Below are 14153 nucleotides of genomic sequence, written 5' to 3'. Positions count from 1 at the left end.
TTGTGTAATGGGGGTATTATTAAATTAGATAACATTAACACCTGCCAATTGTTGTGCATTATGTGGATAGGGGATTGCACTGAACCTTATTATTAATTTCTTATTACTTTGTTATTGTGGTCAAAGATGCCTCTGACACCCTCTGAATGTGGTTTGGGTGATCTGATCTTCAACACATCTTGGGTGCAGTTCCCTTCACATTTTGACATTAACATACCCTGTAGCGCTGGTTCATTGAATTGTAATGCTAAAATGCAGTTGTCTCACTGAATATCCAATCTTGGGTGACTAGTTTACACTTATTACTGTAGTAACACAGCGTAAAGGTTTGATTCAGTCAAACTTTTCTCAGACAGCAAAATAAGAAGGCAGTACTGTCAGTGCTTGCCTTGATTTTAAAGAATATAAATGCAAATGTTGTAAATTATCTATATTGATGTTTTGCCTTTGTACCTGACATTACAATAATATTTTAGAAGACATATACTTCATAATACAGTATGTGTATAATGGCATACCATTTTAATGTCAAGTGTAAATGCAAAACATCTAAATCATATCTGGACATAATTCAGATGCAAGATGCATGTTAATGATAGTAATGAAGGGGGCCTTTACAAGCATGCATGTCATGCATGTTTTATCAAAGACAGGCAGATACAGATGCAGCCTGACAGACAGACAAACAGACAGACAGACAGACAGACACAGGCTTTGAGACATAGAGTAGAAGCATAAAGACCAACATCACTGACAGATGCAGTCATAGACAGCAAAACACGCAGGTGGACAGTGGGACAGAGATACTGACGGAGACAGACGGCCAGACAGAAATGCATCTTTACCTGTCCTACTTTGGCATTCTCACAGACAAAGATGTCAAAAGGGACGGCCAGCTCGGGGGGGAACTCGTTGACATCCAACACATTGACTGTCACAGCCACTGTGCTGGATAGCAGAGGATTGCCTGCAAAAGTTCCACATACAGTAGCGTCACACTCAGACAATCACAGTGACACATTTTCAGCCAGCAGTTAATAATGCTCTGGTTAGTTGAGACACGGACAGTCCAGCAATGGCGACTACCAGGGACGTGCAGGTGAGGGGGTTCCAGGGGGTCCCCAGCTAAATGAGTAAATACGTCGGCTGTTTGAAAATCACAATGCGACACAACTCCAATCTCGTATATGGGGGTCCGGCATGGCACAAAATATTTTTAGATGGGGGTCCACGGCTAAATACATATACATTCGGGGGTCCTTGGCATGAAAAAGTTTGAGAATCATTGTGCTAAAGGATAGGGGGAGCTGTCGATGGTGCTGAAGTAGAGGGAAAGGGGAGAGTGCGAGAGAGAGCTGTCACCGGTGCTGAAGTACAGAGATAACTGTCCATGGTTCTGAAGTAGATGGCAAAGGAGAGAGAGTAAGAGCTGGCTGTGGTTCTGAAGTAGATGGCAAAAGAGAGAGAGAGAGATAACTGTCCATGGTTCTGAAGTCGATGGCAAAGGAGAGAGAGCTGGCCGTGGTTCTGAAGTAGAGAGAGAGCGAACGAGAAAGAGAGAGCGAGAGAGGGGCCCCTACTTGACAAATAAGATTTAAATGAACAGCATAATACTTAATTTAGTTTTTTGTCACATACCTATCTGTCTCAATTTAAGACGGATCATTCGTTGTGTCTACGGGTCTGTGCGATTGGACTCGGTGAGTGAGTTATGTTTTTGACACTTGCTTTGGCAATATAAATGTATGTTTTCTCATGCCAATAAAGTTCCTTGAATTGAATAGAACTGAATTGAGTGGACAGCACGCCCGGCTGGGTTTGGTTTCGATATACTTCTTTGCGCATGGTGTCGCACACCGCAAATAGCTAATCTGCAAGCTCACAACCCATAGCGTTGTGAAGCGTTGTGAGCTCATAGATCGGCTATTTTTGACACCACGCTCAATTAAGTATAAACAAGCTTTATTGGAGATGCAGCATACGGCATGGATTTATACACAGGGCGATTCTTTCAACACAAAATTCTGCATTCAAGTTCAGGAAAGTAAGGCAATTCTCTTGAACGCTGCCTTCAGGTACAGTACGGCATGGAGAGGGGGCATTTGCATTTCTTTCACCGTAGTAAATGCTGCATTTATGGTCTGGAGAGGGCACTTTTTACAGATGGGTAAAAGGGCAGGGGCTTTGAGCTCCTTTTGACATCTATGTGTGCATGTGCCTGGCGACTACATAGAAGCAATGGACACATGATTTGTGTTTGGCGTCACTGTGGCAGATTGAAAAAACTCAATTCAATGCATTTTTACAAAATAAACTGTAATTTAAACAATTAAAGTTGCGGCACTATGTGCTTCAGGTGTCAAGTTGCCCCTATTTTCCTGCTTTTGTTTTGCTTTTGTAGAGGTGGACATGCCGCGACATTCACATATCCACCTAGGAAAATAAATATCACGCACAGAATAGGTCATGATCTGTCTTCGTCAATATACGAGTGTCCGGAAAAGTGATAGGAACGGTACCTTGTCCACAACACTCAACATAATGACGATGGAGAGGAGAGCAGGAGAAAGAGAACCCCCACCCTTTTTTCTCCTTATTTCTGTTATAAGGATATTCATTGCTGCTCATAGTATGGCAGTATGGATGGCTATGAAAGTACTCAGTAGCCATTAATGAGATAAATTATAGCTGGTGGTCATGCTTTCATCCAACTGAGCATTATGGATGCTGCATGTCTAATCATTACAAACCCTTACACAGTACAAACTATTTTCATCTGCCAAACATAAATAAATCATATAGCTTGACATTCTTAAACTGAATTTAAAGACCTGGAAAGAACTTAAACGGTATGATTAATTCATTGACGACAAAGTGAAATGTTTGTTGTAAATTGTAAATGTGCTGTATTATAGATGGAACAAAACATCATGACTTGTTGGATTGTTTTGAACAAAGTGCCACAGTGACCCCTGGTGTTTCAGCAAACAATTGCAGTAATGTGCACAGCAGTCAATTCAACTAAACATTGACCTACGTACACAGTTCTTGTGGGGTGTATGTATTATCATATTAAAGCATTAAACAAAGTAATGGCACACACTGACACACCAGACATTCCTTTGACCATCCGCATCGGTTGTCCCACTTGGAAGAACGCCATCATATTATATTTACATTTTCTACAGATATATTTAGAGGGAGCATATAAGCTCATGTGATTATTAGGATCAGAGCCACAGCACCTGTAAATTAACACCCCACATTTTACTGTGTAGAGGATAACAAAAGAGGCAAGTGCAAGAACATGGATTTTTTTGTTTATAATAATGTCACAGATACATTTGAACTAGCTGAGAGGGACACAATAGGGGATTTAGTGTCACATCATGGTTTGCAGTGTTTCAGAAGTCATCACTGCTACAACACGGCTAGACTGCTAGTGTTTCACCTTAAAAGGTAACCCTAACCCAACAAAAATTACTTATGTTCTATCAATTACACAACCCATGAAGCCTTGAATTCATGGAGATGTTTTTGTTTTTGTCACATTCCTGAGCCAATAATTTGATAACCAATGGTCAATATGAAACTCCTTCAGTCTCCTACCTAATTTGTTGACCGGCGGAGTCTCTGGTAGGTCATCAAATGATTGGCTTAGGAATGGACCAAAACTGTGAACTACTCCTTTATATGTAAGACATAATCTGCTCATTCCACTAGATGGAGCTAGATGCTAATAAAATGACAACATGAGCTGCATTAGGCTTTAGCCTGCAGTCTGCATTTCAAGTAATTGGTAGATTGCCTTTTCCAATGTGTTGGTCTTCTAGATATTTGGGATTGAGAGTGATGTGTAGGGGATCTACTACAATGAGACTATACATTCAGAATCCCTGTGACAGATACTGAACTGCATTGTATTCACCATTTTAAGCCCTGTTTAGTCATAAAACAATGTATATAGGGCTTATATGGGTTAAACAATCTACAAGCTCACAACACGTTGCATCTGTATGCAATGTGAGGTTGAAGATCTGCTATTAGCTTTTTTATGTTGTCAACATTTTTGAAACAATGTTGCCTATGCTCAAAATTAGGGACACCAATGATTAACCAGTGTTCAAATGTTTTGTTTTCTTGACTTTGTTTTACCATATAGCCACACCCTGCTTGCACTTGATGCAAATACAATCACAAGAGCCACAATCCGATCCACAAACAAACTACCACTAACTATTGTCTGCTCCATTGCTGTCAGTCAAGTGTTACGGGTCAGCACTTGACCCAACACCATCAGACTGAAGCCTGAGTGATACTTGAAATATAGTGATACTGTTACATTGAAAATAGCCACTCTACAAGCTCACAAGGCGTTGCAGCGGGACACGTTGTGAACATGTAGATTGGCTGTTTTCAGTGCACATACAAATCAGGCTTCACAAACAGACTTCTTTGACCTTCTTTTTACAGCAGTATCCTGCACTGAGCAGTGCCACTGTAACATATGGGGGTTAAGCGCCTTGCTCAATGGCACTTATACCATTCATTCGCTTCCTCACCCTAATTTGTCCTGCCGCAACATTCCGGTCAAAAGCATGCTCTTCAAGCGGCCTCGGTTTGTACCCCCAAGCCATGAGACTAATAAACAGCGCTCTCTTACACATTCAATGAAGTTCTTCTACTTCACTGTGCAGTTGCATAAGGGTGGACTGATTCTAACGTTGACCTAAAATGAAGGCACAATTGCGTGCAACGCTAACATTTTGTATCCCTCGTTAGTAACTTTCCAACAGTTTGTACCCCCAAGCCATGAGACTAATAAACAGCGCTCTCTTGCACTTTCAATGAACTTCTTCAACCTCAGTGTACTGTTGCATACGGGCAGTGGTGGAAAGTAACTAAGCACATTTACTCAAGTACTGTACAATTTTGAGGTATTTTTACTTTACTGGAATATTTCCAATTTTCAATACGTGCTTCTACTCCTTTACATCTCAGAGGAAAATATTGCACTTTTACTCCACTACAATTATTTGAAAACTTTAGTAACTAGTTACTTTGTAGATTTTGATTATTATTACAAAACATACAGTACATTAACCACTTCAGCCTTATATATATACTTTGGCTATTTGAAAATAGCTGATCTACAAGCTCACAACGTGTGAGCTTGTATCTGCCATTTTCAAAATATTTGTACACATATCTAACTTGTGAAATGGCTGGGACATTCTGCATAATGAATACTTTTACTTTTGGTACTTTAAGTACATTTCGATGCCAATACTTTTGTACTTTTAATCAAGTAAATGTTGAATACTGGACTTTCACTTGTCACTGAGTACCGGTATTTCTACATTGTGGTATTGACACTTTTACTTAAGTAAAAATAATTGAGTACTTCTTCCATCACTGCATAAGGGTGGACTGTTTCTAATGTTGAACTAAAATGATGGCACAGTTACATTCGACGAAGACATTTTGCATCCCTCATTAGCATCTGTCCGATTTGGAATGTGAAATAATGTGGATGAATACTTACTAACTTTGGTTGCCACAACAGTTACATTGTGCTGAGCGACTGCTTCTCTGTCCAGATACTCATTAGTGGAGAGGGTTCCCTCGACTGTGTCGATGTCAAAAAAGCTGTCAGACTCTCTCCTCCATTCCAGTGAGTACCTGCAAGAGACAAAACTAGTCAACAACGTTTGCATATAATCTCGTTTTTGATTGATTGATTGATTGAATACTTTATCAAAAGTTTGAGAAGACAAGCTCAGGGAAGTACAGTTCAATACAAGGTCTGTTAAGAGGATTTTAAACCCAAGAAAGTACTATGGCTTGTTTTCATTTGGGGTCCTTTGTACTCAAAGACCTGAGGCCGATATATAGAAGCCATGAGCTTGTATATCTGCAATTTTTGAGAACCATTGTTATAAATATGTTTTCTGAAAAACTTATGTTGCTATATATATATATATATATATATATATATATATATATAGCGCTAAAATCTTAAATGACACAGATACTTTCCCGGTTTTAATGGATTAACATATACTCTGAATCCGTTGATCTTTTTCAGCCAACTTATTTTGGACTCCTGACCAGGGATTTATTATGCTAATTTAAACACATTTTCTTTATGCATTTGCTATGACCATTTTTGTTTGTTTTCTAACGTCTTTGCTTTTGAACTACTCAGTAAAATAAAACATTACATAAAGAAATTGTCAAAGTTCTTAAAATAGAACTCAAAATTCTACTTGAGATCTGTATCTCCACTCCAGTGGATGAAACTGGTTACTTTCCAACCCTACACAAACACACAAACAGGGACAAAAGTGTTTCCTACTGTAGGTTAAATATTGAACGGAGAAATCAAAGGGGGCAAAGTAGGGGCTTTTAGATCATGGCAGTTTACTGACACATCCATTTGGAGCTGCACATAAAATATTAAGCACCAAAAAGAAAAAAGAAAAAACACACTTCCAGGATGTGTTTTCTCTTTTTTCAATACAAGGGATGTCCTGAACTGTAGTCTGCACCTCTACAGTGTACAGATAAAATATTCAGCAGTTATTTCATAATCGTTGATAAGATACGGGACACTGTTGAATGAAGCCACCCATTACAATGAGTTTCATTCCCCACCACCCCTTATGATGGACATACAGTAGTAGGTGCCACCCATCCGTAGAGTAAGGTTAACCTTGTTAACCTTTCCAGCCTTCACCTTTCCAGCCTTCAGCCCTCATTCTAAGTGTAGTATGCAGGTTAGATGGTATGAGTCATGGAGGTGGGGTTCTATAAATGTACACATCACACGTGCAAGCTTTTACCTGACTGCACTGCTGCTTATGTCCAAGTCCTGAGCGGTTACAGAACCTACAATGGTCCCTGGTGGGGTGTCCTCATATACGTCCATAGTGTAGGAGCTTCTGGTGAAGACAGGGGGCTCGTTCACATCCAGCACGTTGACCTTGACCGTGGCCGTGTCCTTGAAGGGGCCATTGTGGAGAAAGCGAGGGTCCAGATGATCATTGGATGCCTCCACCTTGAAGGTGTAGGACTTCTTGGTCTCATAGTCCAATGCCTAGATAGATAGATAGATAGATTAGGCAGACAGACAGATATAAAGCAATTCAGAGCATTCTAATTTAAAATCTAAGGAATACCCAACTTCAAAGAACAGAATACAGTATGTGATCACCGATTGTTCATTCACTCTGATGAAGGCACAGCATAGTAATTCGTTTCAACTTAGAGGGTTAGATTCTATTCTTGACTGCGTCATATGCCTGCCTAGTTGGGTATGCACAGCAGATACAGTAGTAGATGAACAAGACAGGCACTTTGATATGCTAATGTAACCGTCAACTGCACCAAGACACATTCATACATCAAACTCAACACTTTGTCTCCCGCAGCCGAAGCCTATTCACATTCTTGAGAGTGACTGCTGCACTGTAACCGTTACTGTACTTGAACGGGGCTACTTCCAGACCGGAAAGAAGGGATGTTTGGGGAGATTTTGTCTACAATTCGGAGAGCAAAAACTTCACAGCGTTAAGTCTGAGGGCCTGCATGCATCTCTGGATATCTTGTTACAGGAATTACTGTTGGAGGCGCTTTGAAAGTCGAAAGGAGACAAGTCTCTCACATGCATGCACACAGACACACTAATGGACCCATGTACACAATGAATACAGATGAGCAGTGGGGTTTTCTCTGAGAGGAAGCATCCCTGGTGTAAAATAACTGCAGGCCACACTACAGTGTTGGGGTCAATGAGCCCATTAAGACCTGAGGCCGATTCTACAAATATCTTCTAAATGCTAACAGTTTTCTGTTAGGAAAACTTTTTCATGTCAAGGGTCCCCAACATTATATGTATTTGGCAGCCGACCCCCACCATCTCAAAATATTTTGTTCCAGGGATCCCTAGAAGCAAAGATTTGAGTAAAAAATGTTTGCATTAAAAAACAAGTATGTTTTTTAATGTTTTAATATATAGTATATACATAAGTGACGCGCTATGAGCTTGTATATCTGCTGACACACACACACACACACACGCACACACACACACACATACACACACACACATATATAGCTAAAATCTAAAATGACACGTGCTTTCCCGGTTTTACTGGGTGAAGATCTTGTGCCAAGCCGCACCACCACCACACACACACGCACACGCACACGCACACGCACACGCACACACACACACACACACACACACACACACACACGCACACGCACACGCACGCACACACACGCACACGCACGCACACGCACGCACACACACACACACACACACACATGCACACACGCGCGCACACGCACACACTCGCACGCACGCACAAATTATGCAGGTGTATACAATGATACACACATGAATGTGTTTCAGTGTGTACTGTTTGTGTGTGAGCCTGACACATTGCATCTGTGTGTGCATGCTATATGATAGTGTTATAGTGCCTGTGGACTGAGCAGCAGTGAGCCTGTCTGTGACTGTCAGCTTTGACTCGGTGACATCCCTGTTCCCTAGCTGTTGTTCATGACACCTTTCTCTGGCACCTCACTTCATTTTCTAAGATTAGCTTAATTTATTCTAGTGTGATTAACCACTTTCACCATGTAGTCCCTGTTTTGGGCATGTCATTATCAGGTGACAATGTTCAAGATATTCAAAATCAACTTCGTTATTTATTTTTACTTTTGGAACTTGCTTTCTAGGGTGGACGTTCCTCTAGCTAGCTTAGCTAGCTGTGAACGTTTGTAGTGTAGAACAAGGGTTCCCAAACTTTTCAGGCAATGACCCCCCAAAAATAATCATATTTTAACTGGGGACCCCACACCCTGACAAGCACTTGGATTTGTAGGAGTTGAGGCATTATATTTGTTTTAATCGGTTCCACAGATAAATGTGAAAATAGCTAAACTACAAGCTCACAACTTCTCACACTGCGAGACATTGTGAGCTTGTAGATCTATATAGTAGGCTATTTTCACAACTTTCTTACGTAATATTTGACAATTTGGCCAATTAGGTATTAAAACATTTACTGTTGAGTGAGAAAACATGTTGCGCATTCAGCGAATCATCTGGTGACCCCCCAAAATAATTTGGGGATCCCGACCCCAAGTTTGGGAACCGGGTTTCTGTGACCGGTTTCTGTGACCATTTGCAGTCTTAAAGAAACCCTGGCATGCTGTTGAATACGTCCACTCAGTGAGTGAAACAGGCATTCCTAACACATCCACTGAAACATTACTGCCTTTCACAAGAGGATAGCACACAATAGAGGACAGTGAAGGGATGACTGGCCATGTCTTTCTTTGTTGCATTCCTGCCCTTGGCATTGTGGCAGTTTTGTGATGCTTGTTAATAGACTGTAAACAAAGCGGACACTGTGGCAGTAATTGTCTCTGTATTTGTATTCTTATTTACAGTACTACTTCCTCAAACCATTAGAATGAGCGTATAATGTCATTTATTTTTCTTGGCTGTTTTTACAAATATGCTTCATTTTATCCTTTCATGTGGTTTGTTATTCATGGTGGGTTTCATACAGGCTGCTTTGTAGCATACTGTGTCTGCGAGTGGGGGTTTTGTGCCTCCTTATCTAGTCACCTGCTTAATTTTATATGGTAATGAGCTTATGATGCCATTTCCTACAAAAGCCATGTTTGTAATTCATTCATGTTTAGTCTCCCTGATAAAGGATGTATGCCGCAACGCGTAGGTGTATTATTCTTATTCTTGCCATGTAGTAGCCAATTCAATAAAGGCTTTATATATAGAAATAAGAGGAATACAGGGTAGGGGTGGTTAGAGGGCCAACAGTTGTCCCTCTAACCACCCCTACCCTGTATTCCTCTTATTTTGGAGAAGTGTTCTCTCTTTTCATTGACAGCGTTACTATTCTAATGTATCAGGTGAGGAACATGAGCTGAGAATAATGACAGATGGACGGAAATCATGATATGTAAGGCAGAAGGAAAATAAACTAGAAAAAGTGCTCCTCGGAGCACATGTCTCCGCCAGGTCAGGTAGGTTATTGTGGCCTCCTGGTGGCACTATAATAGGCCAATGTGAAAAGGGGAGGCATTTCTTCTTAGGCCTTTCACGGCAATCGAACACTACATTCATGATTTGAGGCATTTCGTTCCAAAAATATGTTTTGCTAAATTATACCTGCTGGTGGCGCTATAACCGGCCAATGTGAAAAGGGTGGCATTTCTTTCTCGGCCTAGTGGGAATGTGTGTGCAAAATTTCACAGAAATCCCACGTTGCGTTGAAGATTTGAGGCATTTTGTTCAGAACAAACCAATCCTGCAAACTTTGGAAGCCAATCATAGCCAATCAGGATGGAATATGGAAAATCGGACACTTCCATCTTGATCAAATGACTATAGAGATACTGTGTACCGATTTGCGTGATGTTTGGATCAAATCTGTAGGAGTAATATAAAAAAAAATGTTTTGCATAAATCGGACTCCTGGTGGCGCTATAACCGGCCCATGTGAAAAATTTGGGGCAGAGGTTCTGAATTGGCATCCAGGGAGTGTGTGTGCACAGTTTCGCACCGAGCGTGCCAACGGTGCCAGAGATTAGCTGGTCACAGACAGATGGACACACGGACGGACGGACGGACGGACAGGGTGCAAAACATACTCTCTCGCGATGCCTTTCGGCCTGGCGGAGACAACAACTTTATTATTACAGTATATCACTAGCAGTGAAGAATACAAGGAGCAGCTGCAACATGTTATGATGTGGGCTCAGGTAATAAGATTTGAAATGATTCACAACCCTGCAAGCACGTCTGTTGTTTCACATGGTCTGTTTTATTTCAACCCTAACCCAAGTGTTATTTTTCTAAAAAAGCTTCTGTGCAGCTGAATATCTGTCAGATGTAAATGTTCTACAACTTAATGTAAGCTATTGTTTATTACACGGCTTGGTTGAATGCTCGATTCTGATTGGTCAATCACGACATTCAGTCTGTTATTTCTGGATAGCAGACTGTTGGCGCATGGCGGCCTTGTAAACAAAGAATGTCATTTTGCAGCTAAACAGAACACTTAAGAATGTTTTTGAAAACATTTGAAGCGAGAAATAGGCAGTGCAATAGCAGAATCTTGCTTCATAATTTTGATCAACACTTACAACCCGAGTTTTGAGCGCTGAACGTATTGCGCTGGACGGACCTGGCATAAGCTATTTCAATGGTTCTCAACCTTTTCTGGATCAGGGCCCACTTGAATATATTGAAAGAGTTTGCGGCCCACCCACCTGACCACTTAACACGACAGCCATTCGGCTGTCGTTTTAAGTGGTCAGGTGGGTGGGGCGTGTGCATTTTCAGAGCATGTTTATTTTAACGATCAATCAATTGATTGAGTGCAATGGAATTAACTACTTATTTACTGGTATCACTTTTTATAATTATTATTTTGTTATATTATCATTAAAATGGTATTGATATATTTGGGGGCCCACTGATCTATGTAATCTTTTGGGGGCATTTTGCGCCCCTGCATACAGAATGTGGTCCACTCTAGAGATTCACAGATCACTCGACTATAATCGTATTGTGTCCAACTGCTTATCTTTATCCCCCTGAACCCATTACAGGCAATAAATCCTCTTGCAACGCAGGAGGTCATTACCATCATCACCTGAGTGAGCACAGAGCCACTCTCAGCAGTCAGTCTGGAGATGAAGGAAAGGATGATGAAAAGGCAGAAAGCGTATTCTCATTTTAACCCATGAAAACCGGGAAAGCATCTGTGTCATTTTACGTTTTTGATATACATAGCACATGAGTTGGCTATTCATTACATATTTTAACATCTTTGAATGTATATATATTTTCAAGCGAATGTTTTTAACTCAAATCTTTGCCTCTGGGGTCCCTGGAACTAAATATTTTGAGATGGGAGTCGGCGGCCAAATGCATATAATTTGGCCTGACATAAAAAAGTTTGAGAACCACTGATATTGCAACATACGTTTTTTCAGAAAACTGTTAGGATTTAGAAGACATTAAAGAATCGGCCCCAGGTCTTAATGGGTTAACCACAATTAAACAACAATATGAGTATGGTTTTTATATCTGACACTTTGTATACTTTCCAGTGCATATTGTTTCTGTCTCGATCTCATGGTAACTCAGAATCTAAGGGGCTTGAAAGAGATGGGAAGGAGAGACGTGAGTGAAGGCTCTCCCTGGATCATATTGAGTGTTCTTCTTTGAACCAACACCCAGACTTCTTGCTAAGGGCAGTTGGGGACAGAGATGTGGTTACAATACAGAGAGGTGAAAGGAGACAGGTGTTTGGCAAAAAAAGAGGGATGAGGGATTTAATAAATTGACTGCTCACACCATGACATGGTGCGATGAATGGAAAGATGTATGAAAGAAACTTAAAGAAATGCAAGAAGTGTTGAGAGAGAGGATTACCAGATGACACAAAGAACAAATGCAGCCAGTGAGTAAGATAGACTATATGAAGACAAAGGGGAAACTGGAGTGCATGGGGAATACCTAATACCTTAGCTGCTCTTAGAGAGGGGTATAGCAGTTGAACGAAAAAAGGGAATACAACCTCAAATTATTTCGAAGTCTAAGGGACATATTAACAGTAGACGGCCTGGGCCGTGGCGTCGCGGTCCAGGCACCCTGGTTGAAATCCCTTAATAGACAGCGTGCCGCGGGTTCGCGTCCCGTTCCCGACGGCCTTTGCTGCGTGTCTTCCCCCATCTCTCTCCCCATTTCCTGTCAGCCTACTTTCACTATCCCTCTCCCAATAAAGCTATAAAAAGCCACAAAGAAATCTTTAAAAAAAAATATATTTACAGTAGACAATCTATATGGCACAGGGCGTACATTTTTCGGGTGTGTGTCCATCTCCAAATTTAGTTTGTCATACAGTGGGGTTTCTTGGCGCAAAGCAAAGCGCATGGTGCAAAGGGGATGTATTTAATAAGAAAAAGAGGTTGCACATCAACAATGGGTTTTCTCAGTGGAGTGCTAGACCCAAAAGCCAGTATACATCAAAAGTAGGAATTTTAAAAATCCCCAAAAGGTAGCACATCCAAAATTTCAAATAAATGGAGGACAAAGTACTCACATTTCCACTTTTTTATTGGCACACACCAATAAATGAACGTTTACGCGTTTCAGCTATGAGCCTTCCTCAGAGCATGATGCTCGGGAAGTGTCGGGTGTCGAGTTTGTAGCCTCATGTTGTTGTCCTCCATTGAAAATAACTTGTAAGCTGTTGCTTTGTTGCTCTGCCTTTTTTCTGTATAAATGTCTGTATCATAGAATGTATGAATTTTGATTTTTTTTTTCTTCTTTTTTTTTGCAGATGGGTTCCCAGATTGCGTTTGAGCTAATACAGCAAACTCCCATTGAAACAGAGTACAGAACAGAAAAAGTACAGTAGAGGATGTCTCAGACTTTGTAAGAGAATCCTTGTCCCTCAGGAAGGCATGAAGGAGGATTCAAAGGAAAAGCGTTTGTGTTTTTCACAAACATGAACATAATGAAGGTTGATACACTGTGGGCAGGAGGCCAGTCGGTTCCCAGTGTATTTAGAATTGTCTGGTTCTATTTGTCTTTTCATTTGAAGAGAAAACTATATTAAACTGCAGCACTTTACGGTGTTATTTCCTTGAGGAATATACTGCACATGCAGCGTTGGTGTTGTAGTAAATAAGAGCAATACATATTGAAAACCACCTTCTGCATGTTCTCATACTGTACCCCGTCTTCCACTTAGCCTTCATATAGTTTGTCTCCCCCACGCCGTCTCCCTCTCAGCCTTCATATAGTTTGTCTCCCCTACGCTGTCTCCCCCTCGGCCTTCATATACAATTTGTCTCCCCTATACACTGTCTCCCTCTCAGCCTTCATATAGTTTGTCTTCCCTACGCTGTCCCCCTCTCAGCCTACATATAGTTTGTCTCCCCATACGCTGTCTCCCACTCAGCATTCTAAAGGTAGATTTATGGTGCAACGGAGACGGGGGAAACATACAGCCAGGGCTGAGGGCCTGGATACGTGTTCTGCGTTTCGGGTTCACAAACACTCTTGCGGAGCTTACGGTCATACGTTCTTCCGTCCA

General features: G+C 41.1%; 1 protein-coding gene across 1 annotated transcript in view; it reads right to left on the bottom strand.

Annotated features, from left to right (window-relative positions):
• cdh12a (cadherin 12a) overlaps positions 1-14153 on the bottom strand; it is a gene marked incomplete at both ends in the record, with an annotated part of 73849 nt that overhangs the window by 12006 nt on the left and 47690 nt on the right. Inside the window, 3 exons of the mRNA XM_084056838.1 lie at positions 846-967; positions 5546-5682; positions 6846-7099. Coding sequence (XP_083912964.1) covers positions 846-967; positions 5546-5682; positions 6846-7099 — 513 coding nt within the window. The remainder of the gene's footprint in view (positions 1-845; positions 968-5545; positions 5683-6845; positions 7100-14153) is intronic.

Source organism: Gymnoscopelus microlampas, assembly GCF_963454915.1.
Source record: "Gymnoscopelus microlampas genome assembly, chromosome: 5".
Classification (NCBI taxonomy): domain Eukaryota; kingdom Metazoa; phylum Chordata; class Actinopteri; order Myctophiformes; family Myctophidae; genus Gymnoscopelus; species Gymnoscopelus microlampas.
Note: the sequence above shows the minus strand (reverse complement) of the source record. Positions and strands in the feature narration are given on the sequence as shown.